Source organism: Ranitomeya variabilis, chromosome 1 (assembly GCF_051348905.1).
Source record: "Ranitomeya variabilis isolate aRanVar5 chromosome 1, aRanVar5.hap1, whole genome shotgun sequence".
Taxonomy (NCBI): domain Eukaryota; kingdom Metazoa; phylum Chordata; class Amphibia; order Anura; family Dendrobatidae; genus Ranitomeya; species Ranitomeya variabilis.
Window position 1 is genome coordinate 3329468 of NC_135232.1, and position 13719 is coordinate 3343186.

The 13719-nt window shown below is 48.1% G+C and overlaps 1 protein-coding gene across 2 annotated transcripts in view; it reads left to right on the forward strand.

Annotated features, from left to right (window-relative positions):
- Positions 1 to 13719, forward strand: part of GGT6 (gamma-glutamyltransferase 6) — a 140366-nt gene that overhangs the window by 37763 nt on the left and 88884 nt on the right. The window contains exon 2 of one of the 2 annotated variants that reach the window (XM_077281253.1): positions 8028 to 8296. In XM_077281253.1, the coding sequence (XP_077137368.1) occupies positions 8028 to 8296 (269 nt within the window). Of the gene's footprint in view, positions 1 to 8027; positions 8354 to 13719 lie in introns of both variants that reach the window. The other variant, XM_077281252.1, reaches the window with a different exon arrangement.

The window sequence follows — 13719 nt, forward strand, 5'->3', positions numbered from 1 at the left end:
GAGGTTTGGGCAACCGATGGGCTCTATCGATCATTAGGACCAGATCTGAAAGGTCGGGCAAGGCCGATTTAAAAATATTCTTGAGGTGAGTCGACAGATGTTCCTGAGTCACATCTTCCGAAATGCCCCTTATTTTCAGATTATTTCGTCGGCCTCTATCTTCAAGATCCGCCATTTTGGAGCGTAAATGTTTCATCTCTAGGTTGAGCCGGTCCAGTTCATCAAAAGATATTGACGATCTGTGTTCGAGCCTATTTAGCCTCTCCTCGTGTTTTGACAGTTGTTTATCGATCTTGTCAATCTTGTCACAGTATCTTTGGAAGTTGGAGTCCATTTCTATTTTCATTGTCTTTACAAGAGATTCTAGTTTTTCATCCATTTTGTTCATTAACTTACTTATTAGGTCGTCTTGATCTGATTTACTTGAACCCGCAGAGTGTGTAGGTGCGTGTAAACTTGCTGAGTTTGCACCTTTGTGGGATTCAGAGTCGTCGTATTTTATTTTGCTTTTCAGTGGTGTTTGATTAGGGGACGTGTCGCTGGATTCGACATCATCCCCTACTTCAGAATTATTCCCAGAAGAAATATATCTCTCACTTATAGCTCCTGGGTTCATTCTTTTCAAACTAGTAGAAGAGTCCATTTTAGTAGGAGAAGATTTACTGTCTAAGGATTTAGTATTAGGCCCATAGTCAAGTAAACGAGGCAGATCTCTCCGAGTAGGTCTAGACCTACGCCTAGGAGAAGTGAAGTTAGCCCTGTTTCTTTCTTGGTCTCTACGGCCTTGAGGTTTATCTTGTTTTAGGCTGTATTGAGATTTAATTGGGGTAGTGGGGTTAGCTTTCCCCTTAAATTTTGAGTTGTACATGGTCCCAGTCAGAGGATGCTGGCGGAGTGATTCTTAATGTTGTGGAACGGCCGGAACTATTTCCTATATACAGATGCTGTACGTGACAGTGTTATAATAAAAAATGCACTTATACTCCTCTCCAGGAGTAATTTCTTATAGGGCCAATGAGAGGAGGACACTCATGTAATTACCCCCCTTTTGTAGAGCTCCCCGCAGTATATAGGATGTTTTTCAGGGGACTACTTTTTTCAGGCCTCCATAAACCGCCGGGTTGGATCCGGGGCCTCGATTTGATTATGTACTGACCTTGCGGTATGCCTCTAAGGGACTCCCCGGAAAGGCCGAGATCCTCGTCGGAAGGCAGGGAGAGCGCGGGATGATTCACTGGCGGTGATCCAGCAGTCTCGGTGACCGCCGGTCTTCTGATACAGAGGCACGGAGCCTGCCGGTTGGATGATGCTGGCGCCTGGGGAGCAGCGGTGAGACCTGCGTCTGATGAGGAGACGCTGCACCGCAGCTCCTGCTCTCTGTTGTCTGCTGCTTGATGTGGCGCTTCAGCGGCGCTGTCCTCCACCGGTGTCCTGGAGCCGCGGCTTGTGGCCGACTCTATGCCTGTAAGGCCTGCTGCACCTGCTCTCCGAGGTTAGCCTGGCAGAAGGTCCTCCAGCTTGTGACCTGCAGAACTCCCTGAGGGATCGCAGTGGGGGACCGTTTTGCAGGAAATGGGAAAGAATGGAGATGAGCAGGAAGAAAGTCTCTTGTTAGTAGTATTGGGCCTCTCAGGCTTAAAAGGCCTCAAAGGCCCCGTCAGGCAGATGCCAGATTGCGGCCTATCGTGCAGTTTAGCCAGTCAATTTTTGATTGAGAGTGTTCCCTGTAGTGTGAGGGGTTGTGTGGCAGGTAGCCCCCTTTAGGATGCCGTTGATAGCCGCTTTGTGGGATTTTCCCCTGAGCTCCCTCTTCAAGTGTGTCTCTCCATTGACACAGAATTCATTCGGCTGGGGGGCGTGGCTTCGGAGGTCTTCAGAGCCGCCATACTGTGTGCTCAGATCCAGCCAAATGCACCAAACTGATTGGTCGTCGTTTCATCCTACAGATGGACAATGACCCAAAACATGAAGCCAAAGCAACCCAGGAGTTTATTAAAGCAAAGAAGTGGAATATTCTGGAATGGCCAAGTCAGTCACCTGATCTCAACCCAACTGAGCAGCATTTCACTTGTGAAAGACTAAACTTCAGACAGAAAGGCCACAAACAAACAGCAACTGAAAACCACCGCAGTGAAGGCCTGGCCGAGCATCAAAAAGGAGGAAACACAGCGTCTGGTGATGTCCATGAGTTCAAGACTTCAGGCAGTCATTGCCAACAGAGGGTTTTCAACCAAGTACTAAAAATGAACATTTTATTTACAATTATTTAATCTGTCCAATTACTTTTGGTCCCTTTAAAAACAGGGTGGCACATGTTAAGGAGCTGAAACTCCTAAACCCTTCATCCAATTTTAATGTGGACACCCCCAAATGAAACCTGAAAGTCTGAACTTCAACTGAATCTGAATTGTTTTGTTTAAAATTCATTGTCGTAATGTCTGTAACCAAAATTAGAAAAATGTTGACTCAGTCCAAATATATATGGACTTAACTGTATATACAGGAGTGTACGGGGTGAGTGTATATATACAGAAGTTAGGGTTGGTTTATTCTCTCTGACCGACTATGAGGATTCACTGGCTTTCGATTACAGGGGTCTTACCCTTGTGGTGAATGCAAGGTGGTGTGTGGACATGTTGAACGAACTAATTCCTTCACTAATTATTTAAATTGTAAGATGCACAATGTGATACATGCCTTAATTTGTTCCTGTCTGTCACGATAATATGAATATGCCATGTTTTGAGTATATATCTAAAAGGTCCAAGGCTTTTCAGACACGCTGTGGGCTTTTCCGACCCCCCCCCTTCACTGTGCCTAGAAAGCTCTTCTCGCTTAGCGTTCAGGCATCTCCCTCCCCCCTACTATATGGCTGTAATGTGAGACCAGGGTGCCAACTCCACTGAGGAATTTTTATGGCTTTGTGCTGCGAAAGCCAAGTGCTCTCCCTAAACCCCTCATCCCCCCCCTCCTGATACTAGCTATAACTTGTATAGCAACTTCAAACCGTATGGGACTCTTTTGTTCTTGAAAAGTTATGTACGAGGGCACCGATCAGGGATGGCGATTATAAGGGTTACATATTCCGAATGTCTGCCGAGAAATCTATAACTCACTGAAATCGCTAGGATCTAAGCCAGCGAAATGCAAGGAACGGATTTCTCCTTAAGCAGGTCATATATCAATGCCGTGTTTATACTTAAATGAACCCCCATGACGTGGTGAGCATCATAATCAGTGTATCATAATCAGTGTCTTTCGTCTCTGAGGTTCATACAGCGAGTTATGTATAGAAATGGCTTGTCATAACTAAGAAAGGGAGTGTTCAGCCTGTGAGTGAGGTCACCACAGGGGGAGTGCCTTGGTTTTGGGCATGGAGATAACTGAGTGAGACCTCAGTCTTCACTAGTCTTTTGTCCCGGGTCTAGCTGCGAGACATATGTGATGCATCTAGATGTGTGCCCATCCCCCACAGCACATGGTCAGCCATGAGATGAGAAATGAACGAACTGTAAATGTTTTTCAACTTTAATCCCATTTTATTAGTAATTGTACTGTACATGCGATACTTGTCTAATTTTATAATACATTTTTATACTTCTGTAAACACTGCCTACGTTTTTGGAGTAAAATATATAAAATTACTAGCTTTGTCTCTCCTTGCTCTATAACGTACTGTCACGTCATCTGAAGTGAATTACGCTACTAATCTGGGTGGGCTCCAGACCTGTTATTAAGAAATCGGAGATGGTGGCAGCAAATTTGTCCTGGGCGTTTAGGAGACTTTGTAGCGACGGACGGTGTTGATAATTATTGTTCCCGCTTGAGTGGGAGTAGTTATATCGCCCTCGCTGCAGTGTGCCCATTAGCCAGTAAAAAGTAGGCAACCTTTCTGGTGACTAATTATCCTAGGTGCAGTACCCGGTCTGACCTAAGGGTAAGAGGGGCGCCAGGGAGCTGCAAGTTCCAAACCGGAAGTGGGATATAGATCCCCTTCAGGAAGAACCAGGGGCAACCAAACAACCCCGGTTCATGACAAATTGGTATGAGTGGTGGAACTTCCCAGTTAAGGTTTGGAGCTTGCTGCTCTATGGCACCCCCCTTACCCTCAGGTCAGTCAGGGTACTGCACCTAGGGTAATTACCGTATATACTCGAGTATAAGCAGAGATCCCTAACTTTGCCACAAAAAACTGGGAAAACTTAATGACTCGAGTATAAGCCTAGGGTGGAAAATGCTGCAGCTACTGGTAAATTTCAAAAATAAAAATAGGTACCAATAAAAGTAAAATTAATTGAGACATCAGTAGGTTGTGTTTTAGATATCCATATTGAATCAGGAGCCCCATATAATGCTCCATGAAGTTTGATGGGCCCCATAAGATGCTATACATTAAAATATGCCCCATATAATGCTGCACATAGGTTAATAAGGGCCCCATAAGATGCTCCATAGAGAGATTTGCCCCATATAATGCTGCACAAATGCTGATTATGGCCCCATAAGATTCTCCATAGAGATTTGCCCCATATTCTTTTGCTGCGATTAAAAAAACCCCAAAACACTCACCTTGTCGCTGTGTCTTCGGCTCTCTGCACTGACGTTAAGGCAGAGGGCACGCACTAACCACATCATCGCGCCCTCTGACCTGAGCGTCACAGCAGAGGACGGGGAAGACGGAGCGGCGCCTGGCGGTGGAACGAGGACAGGTGAATATTGTGCAATGCTGCTCGCCCTCCCCATTATACTCACCTGCTCCTGGCGCGGTCCCTGGCAGCTTCCCTGATGGTCTCCAGCGCCGGAAGCTTCTTCCAGTGTTGAGCGGTCTCCGGTACCGCTCATTACAGTAATGAATATGCGGCTCCACCCCTATGGGAGTGCAGTCGCGTCCATATTCATTACTCTAATGAGCGGTACCATGTGATCGCTCAATGCTGGAAGAATCTGTCAGCGCCCGGAGACCATCGGAGATGCAGGGACCGCACCAGGAGAAGGTGAGTATGTGACAGCCACTGCTCCCCCTCCCCCGCCGACCCCCCTGGGACAATGACTCGAGTATAAGCCGAGAGGGACACTTTGAGCCTAAAAAAAATGGGCTGAAAATCTCGGCTTATACTTGAGTATATACGGTAGTCGCCAGAAAGGCTGCCTGCTATGTACTGGCTACTGGGCACGCTGCAGCGAGGGCGATATACCTACTCCCACTCAGGCGGGAACAATAATTGTCAACGCCTCCGGACAGACTCCCAATTGCACATGACAAATTATGCTGCCACCAGCTCAGATTTCCTAATTTATTAACGGGTCCAGAGCCAACCGTCCATTATAGAACAAGGAGAGACCAGCTAGTAATTTTATATTTTGCTCCAAAAAAGGTAGGCAGTGTTTACAGAAGTATAAACAGATATTATAAAGACAAATATCATATGTACAATACAATTACAAATAATATTGGATTAAGGTTAAAAATAAACACATTTCGTTATGTCATCTTATCTCATGGCCGACCGTGTGCTGTGGAGGAGGGGACACACATCTAGATGCATAGCACATCTGTATAGCAGTTAGACCCTGGACAAAGACACGTGAAGACTGCTGCTTCGCTCAGTTATCTCTCAGCCTAAAACCAAAGCCCTCCCCCTGTGGTGACCTCACTTAGAGGCTGGATACTCCCCTGTCTTAGCAGTATGAAAAATCCTCATCACACACAACTTGGCGTAGAAACCTAGTAAAAAGACGACGTCCGTATCGTTGTGCTCAGCGTGCCATAGGGATTCGTTTAAGTATATGGGGTTGCTGGATGACCCAGTTCTGTAGTAATCCTTTTCTCAATTGTGCTTGTTCTAGAACCTAGGAAACTCACTGGCTGATAGTTCTACTGAAGCCCATGTCAAAAAATGTATTTGTCCCACTTCTGTCATTAATCAGTGCTATGATATTTACATTAGCAAAGACAAAGAAACTTGCTTTTTTTTCCCCATGTGCTTCTACTTGTACTTTCACTTTGAAGCCATATAAAATCTTGAGGGAGGGGGGAAATGAGGGGTTTTGGGTTACACACACAGGCAGAGTGGGAAGAGTGGGGTCGTAAAGGCCCACAGCGTGTGTCTGAAAAGCCAATGCCCTTTTAGGTAGATACTCAAACCTGGCATATTCACATTATCGTGACACATAGGTTTCAGTTCTGTGGTGTAACTCTGGTAATGATTTACCGCATATGGAACGTTGACACCCTATCCCCGACGGTGTGAAGCGCATTGGGCATATTTATATACCATTCATGTGCCCCATATCTACTTAACGTTTGTTGTTTTATGATTGGTGTATGTTTTATTTATGCGCAGTTGAAATCTTCATGCTTTCTGATGTGATGCGTATCCTTGGAGATGGTGGTACACGCCACTCCCGGCATCTGGAACGCAAACATGGCATCTCCTGTGATTTGGAACGCATATAGCACGTCTGCACCTGTCCAGCTTGAATCCAGACGTTCCTTATGGTTTGTGGAACGCAAGGACGACCTCTCCTGTGATTTGGAACGCATATAGCACGTCTGCACCTGTCCAGCTTGAATCCAGACGTTCCTTATGGTTTGTGGAACGCAAGGACGACCTCTCCTGTGATTTGGAACGCATATAGCACGTCTGCACCTGTCCAGCTTGAATCCAGACGTTCCTTATGGTTTGTGGAACGCAAGGACGACCTCTCCTGTGATTTGGAACGCATATAGCACGTCTGCACCTGTCCAGCTTGAATCCAGACGTTCCTTATGGTTTGTGGAACGCAAGGACGACCTCTCCTGTGATTTGGAACGCATATAGCACGTCTGCACCTGTCCAGCTTGAATCCAGACGTTCCTTATGGTTTGTGGAACGCAAGGACGACCTCTCCTGTGATTTGGAACGCATATAGCACGTCTGCACCTGTCCAGCTTGAATCCAGACGTTCCTTATGGTTTGTGGAACGCAAGGACGACCTCTCCTGTGATTTGGAACGCATATAGCACGTCTGCACCTGTCCAGCTTGAATCCAGACGTTCCTTATGGTTTGTGGAACGCAAGGACGACCTCTCCTGTGATTTGGAACGCATATAGCACGTCTGCACCTGTCCAGCTTGAATCCAGACGTTCCTTCCATTTTGTGGAACGCAAGGACGACCTCTCCTGTGATTTGGAACGCATATAGTATGTCTGCACCTGTCCAGCTTGAATCCAGACGTTCCTTATGGTTTGTGGAACGCAAGGACGACCTCTCCTGTGATTTGGAACGCTTATAGTATGTCTGCGCAAGCACAATGTACCACCTGTGTTCTGACTCTTCCGGACCGGAACACGCAGCTAATGCCGCACACAGGTGTCAGTACTTCCATGTGTTAAGCAAGTGCACTTGCAAGGTATTTATAGTCGCCTGACAATGACCATGATGACTTCCCCTGACGAAGCTGCTATAGGCAGCGACGCGCGTTGGGTAGAGCGAACAGTGTTGCACTCCACTGGGTAAATATGATTGTTAGCGTCTTTTGCCTGGTTATAGGACCTTTATGAGGAATAAGAGTGCATTTTTTCAGATCCTGTACAGATTTTTGCCTTACTGTGTTATTTTTTACTTCGGTTTCATTGTCGTTAGATACTCGGCTTCATTATTCCCCCTAATGGTGCACTCATTGCATTATTCATGATCTTTCATCATTGCTTCGTGGGGTGATTTATTTATTCGTATAAGGATTGTTTCTATATTGAACATGAGGTGCATTTTTTCATCTGCATGTCATTCCATCTATGGTTTTAATTGTTTTTAATGCTCGTCTCCTTTCTTGGCACTTTTGGTTAAATAAAGCCTTTTTTATTCACCATTCATGCACTATTTTGCGCTCTTTGTCTTTCTCTTGTCCCACTTTCATATTTCAGCGTATTGTTGCACCAAGCTGTATAGTTAATATATTTAAATATCATGTGGTGCCCACCTTCCTACATACGTGATCCCATCGGGCAGCTTCTAATACCCGTTCATTGTATTTTTTTTTTCAGTCCTTCATCACGCCCTGTTGCTGGTGCCCACTGCAGAGATGCCAGTCTTCGGATCTGCTCTTCTTTGCTCCTTTTGGCTGTAGCCATTGGTTTTGTTCTGTATGAACTAGAATATGGGGCTTTTGCTGCTCACTCGGCACAGCCAAGCTTTTATGGCCACAAGGGCGCACCCTGGAACATCAGCGACTTGGAAAGCTCCTCCACTGTAACCATAAATCCTACCTCCCATCATCATCATTCTGAAGAAGAGGACCATCAGCATGGAGACGGTGAGCACAGTCATTCTGCGGGCACATACCACCGTGCTGCAGCCGTCACAGATTCTGGTGAGTCCCCCATCATACGGACCATGTGACTTGTCTTCCCCTTCCGGTGCCATTCCCACTTTTTTCTTATGTCATCATTCACCAGATTTTACAGGGGGACCGTTTTCTTATCGACAGCGGGTCGGCGCCAGTGACAACCTCTTCACCCCACACTGTGTGACCACGGCACACAGCAGAGTCACTGAGATGTATATATAATCCTAAATCATGCCAGTAAAATTGTGTGATAACTAAAATCCTAACAGAATAATAAATCATATTGATAGGAATATTAAAAACAGAGTTGAAATATCCAGAAAGAGAAGGTATAGTAGTAGGGCAGAAGATCCAAGATTGGTGCCAGGCTGTGGAGGTAAACGGGAAGATTGTTCTTTATTCCCTGAATTAACTGCTTGCCTAAGGCATCACTCAACTAATGTCCTATAAAGGACACCGGGGACCCATCTGTCACGATAATGTAGAAAGGCTATGGTCTGAGTAACTTCCAGAAGGTGCCATTGTTCCAGACACATGCTGTGGGCCCTCTGACCCCCCCCCCGTGCCATTGTCCCAGACACACTCTATGGACACTCTGACCCCCCTGTGCCATTGTTCCAGACACATGCTGTGGGCCCTCTGACCCCCCCGTTCCATTGTTCCAAACACATGCTGTGGGCCCTCTGACCCCCCCGTTCCATTGTTCCAGACACACGCTGTGGGCCCTCTGGCCCCCCCCCCCATGCCATTGTTCCAGACACATGCTGTGGGCCCTCTGACCCCCCCCCCCCCCCCCCCCCCCCGTGCCATTGTTCCAGACACGCGCTGTGGGCCCTCTGACCCCCTCCCCGTGCCATTGTTCCAGACACGCTGTGGGCCCTCTGACCCCCCTGTGCCATTGTTCCAGACACATGCTGTGGGCCCTCTGACCCCCCCGTTCCATTGTTCCAAACACATGCTGTGGGCCCTCTGACCCCCTCCCCGTGCCATTGTTCCAGACACGCTGTGGGCCCTCTGACCCCCCTGTGCCATTGTTCCAGACACATGCTGTGGGCCCTCTGACCCCCCCCGTGCCATTGTTCCAGACACACTCTATGGACACTCTGACCCCCCTGTGCCATTGTTCCAGACACATGCTGTGGGCCCTCTGACCCCCCCGTTCCATTGTTCCAAACACATGCTGTGGGCCCTCTGACCCCCCCGTTCCATTGTTCCAGACACACGCTGTGGGCCCTCTGGCCCCCCCCCCATGCCATTGTTCCAGACACATGCTGTGGGCCCTCTGACCCCCCCCCCCCCCGTGCCATTGTTCCAGACACGCGCTGTGGGCCCTCTGACCCCCTCCCCGTGCCATTGTTCCAGACACGCTGTGGGCCCTCTGACCCCCCTGTGCCATTGTTCCAGACACATGCTGTGGGCCCTCTGACCCCCCCGTTCCATTGTTCCAAACACATGCTGTGGGCCCTCTGACCCCCTCCCCGTGCCATTGTTCCAGACACGCTGTGGGCCCTCTGACCCCCCTGTGCCATTGTTCCAGACACGCTGTGGGCCCTCTGACCCCCCCCCCCCCCCCGTGCCATTGTTCCAGACACACTCTATGGACACTCTGACCCCCCTGTGCCATTGTTCCAGACACGCTGTGGGCCCTCTGACCCCCCCCCCCCCCCTTCTCTCTGCCTGTCGGCACAGCGAACTTCTAAGCCACCCCCCCCCAGGAATGTCTTTGTTCACAGCTGTGAAACCGAAAGTAAGGAGTAGCAACCCATGGCAATCCCTTTGTGTAGCTACAGTGGTCCTTACAGACCAAATATATCAAAACATGGTGTTCACAGAAATAGGCAGGCAGTTCATATTTCCGGAAACCGCAGGGACAGGGCTCCCAACTGGTGGGTTTTGGGAGCTCAGCGCTTAGCAGAAATTGAGAAACTCCTTACTTCTTAGCTGGGGCTCATAGCCAAGACGTGTTTATACTTGAATTATCCTCCAGGTCTCGATGAGCATAGTGATAACTTTTGTCTTTCTTCTTTGAGGTTCATACGCCAAGATATAAATAGAAGTGGCTTGTCATAACGTTAAGAAAGGGGAGTATTCACCCTCTGAGTGAGGTCACCACAGGGGGAGTGCCTTGGTTTTGGGCACAGGGATAAGTGAGTGAGACCTCCTTCTTCACTAGTCTTTTGTCCAGAGTCTAGCTGCGAGATACATCTGTAATGCATCTTGGTATTGCCCTTCCCCCGAGCCACATGGTCTGCTATGAAATGATATGAAAACTGTAAGTCTATTGTCTTCCGTATAATCCCTTTTTATTTATAATTGGCTGTACATACGATACTTGTCTCATTTTATAATATCTTTTTACCCTTTTGTAAACACTGCCTATCTTTTTGGAGTAAAAGATATCAAATGACTAGCTTTGTTTCTCCTTACTCTAGAACGTGCTGTCACATCCTCTGAAGTTAATTACGCTACTAATTGGGTTGGCTCCGGACCCGTTATTAATTAAGAAATTGGAGCTGGTGGAAGCGTATTTGTCCTGCGCTTTTGGGAAACCTGGTAGCAACGGACAGCGTTGATAATTATTGTTCCCGCCTAAGTGGGAGTAGTTATATCGCCCTTGCTGCAGCGTGCCCATTAGCCATTACATAGCAGGCAGCCTTTCTGGTGACTAATTATCCTAGGTGCAGTACCCTGTCTGACCAGAGGGTAAGGGGGAGCCAGAGAGCTGCAAGTTCCAAACCGGAACTGGGATATAGATAAATCCCATTCAGAAAAGAACTGGGGCAACCAAACAATCCCGGTTCATGACATATTGGGGTCAGCGGGGTGGGATGATAAAGTTATCCCCCTGTGATTCGTGACACCATCACCCCTAGAAGTAGCCAAACGTCCCTGATGAAATTGTCAGGAAAAATGACACTACAGATTTCAGTGCCAGTGAGTGAACCCATACACAGTGAAGCCAGTGCTTTATCTGGAGATGAGAGGAAACTAGGCAGCAGGAGAGACCCCACAATTGGACAAGGCAAAATCACCTGGAGATGAGGAGACCAGGGAGCAGGAGAGACCCCACAATTGGACAAGACAAAATCACCTGGAGATGAGGAGACCAGGGAGCAGGAGAGACCCCACAAGTGGACAAGGCAAAATCACCTGGAGATGAGGAGACCAGGGAGCAGGAGAGTCCCCACAAGTGGACAAGGCAAAATCACCTGGAGATGAGGAGACCAGGGAGCAGGAGAGTCCCCACAATTGGACAAGGCAAAATCACCTGGAGATGAGGAGACCAGGGAGCAGGAGAGACCCCACAAGTGGACAAGGCAAAATCACCTGGAGATGAGGAGACCAGGGAGCAGGAGAGACCCCACAAGTGGACAAGGCAAAATCACCTGGAGATGAGGAGACCAGGGAGCAGGAGAGTCCCCACAAGTGGACAAGGCAAAATCACCTGGAGATGAGGAGACCAGGGAGCATGAGTCCCCACAAGTGGAAAAGGCAAAATCACCAGGAGGTGAGGAGACCAGGGAGCAGGAGAGACCCCACAAGTGGACAAGGCAAAATCACCTTAGGTTGACAAGGTAAGGTCACCTGAAGATGGGAGACCAGACAAGAGGAGAGTGCCCAGTAGTGAACAAGGCATGGAATTATCTGAAACTTAATATGGGATCTGTAGCCTACCCTATAGAGCAGTAGACATTTTAAGCAAACTATATGTAAGTAAAGTCCAATTAGTCTATAACACTCAGAGCCCACATGAGTATCCTACTCGCTGCCTGTAGCCACCCAATGAACTGAATTTCCCTTTTGTTAGAGCCCCCCAGTAATGTGCTTGATTCTCTGACCCCCAAACCCTCAGCGGTTCGTTGTTGCTTAGATTCCACTGAGTGATGAGACCCTTGGGGTTAGAGGATCATGAGTTGGAGGTACTGAGGTGGTGTGAACAGCCCCATCTACATCATCCCAGAGATGACCATAGTCCTCAGTCATAGTCCTAGCCCTAACCCTATAGAAAGCTGGGTAAGGAAGGAAAACTATAGTGTTCTTTGAAGCAATCAATGACTATAGCTTCATATCTAAGATGAGGCATTGTCCTTCAGCCATATTGCTCTAACTTGTAGGATAGCCCTACTTTCCAAATCGCCATCCTCCATTATCAAAGGAAGCAGAGGAGAAAGCATCATCCATCCAGATATCCGAGGAGCCAGGGTGCACCAAGCAAACCTTCCTCCAGCAGCCTGACAAAAAGGCTCCACCATCCACAGGCAGCAGAAGAGCCATGGTGCAGCAAGCAAACCTTCCTCCAGCAGCCTAATAAAAAGGCTCAGCCATCCACAGGCACCAGAGGAGCCACGGTGCACCAAGAAAACCTTCCTCCAGCAGCCTGACAAAAAGGCTTAGCCATCCACAGGCACCAGAGGAGCCACGGTGCACCAAGAAACCTTCCTCCAGCAGCCTGACAAAAAGGCTTAGCCATCCACAGCCACCAGAGGAGCCACGGTGCACCAAGAAACCTTCCTCCAGCAGCCTAATTAAAAGGCTAAGCCATTCACTGGCAGCACAGGAGCCAGGGTGCAACCAGCAAACCTTCCTCCAGTATCCTAATAAAAAGGCTCAGCCATCCACAGGCAGCAGAGGAGCCAGAGTGCACCAAGCAAGCCTTCCTCCAGCAGCCTAATAAAAAGGCTCAGCCATCCACAGGCACCAGAGGAGCCACGGTGCACCAAGAAAACCTTCCTCCAGCAGCCTGACAAAAAGGCTTAGCCATCCACAGGCACCAGAGGAGCCACGGTGCACCAAGAAACCTTCCTCCAGCAGCCTAATAAAAAGGCTAAGCCATTCACTGGCAGCACAGGAGCCAGGGTGCAACCAGCAAACCTTCCTCCAGCAGCCTAATAAAAAGGCTCAGCCATCCACAGGCAGCACAGGAGCCAGGGTGCACCAAGAAAACCTTCCTCCAGTATCCTAATAAAAAGGCTCAGCCATTCACAGGCAGCACAGGAGCCAGGGTGCAACCAGCAAACCTTCCTCCAGCAGCCTGACAAAAAGGCTCAACCATTCACAGGTAGCAGAGGAGCCAGGGTGCCTCCTCCTGTGACACCGGACCTTGGGGCAGGGGCCGACATCTTTCTGTGCTTTGTATATTACATGCATACACTATTTCTGGAAGTAGAACTCGCAGCCACTTGCATGGCAGGCGGCAGGTTTGCTGTGAGCCACAGGCTGAACTGGCAAGGACAGGAGATGTCACTGCTTTGCCTACTTTATATATCCGCACATCTCTATATACTAAATATGTATTTATAGATTTCACTTTTTTTTTTTTTTTTTTTTGCAACTTTCCAGTGTTTTTTGAGATTGATACAGATACACAGAGTATATAAATCTATATACAC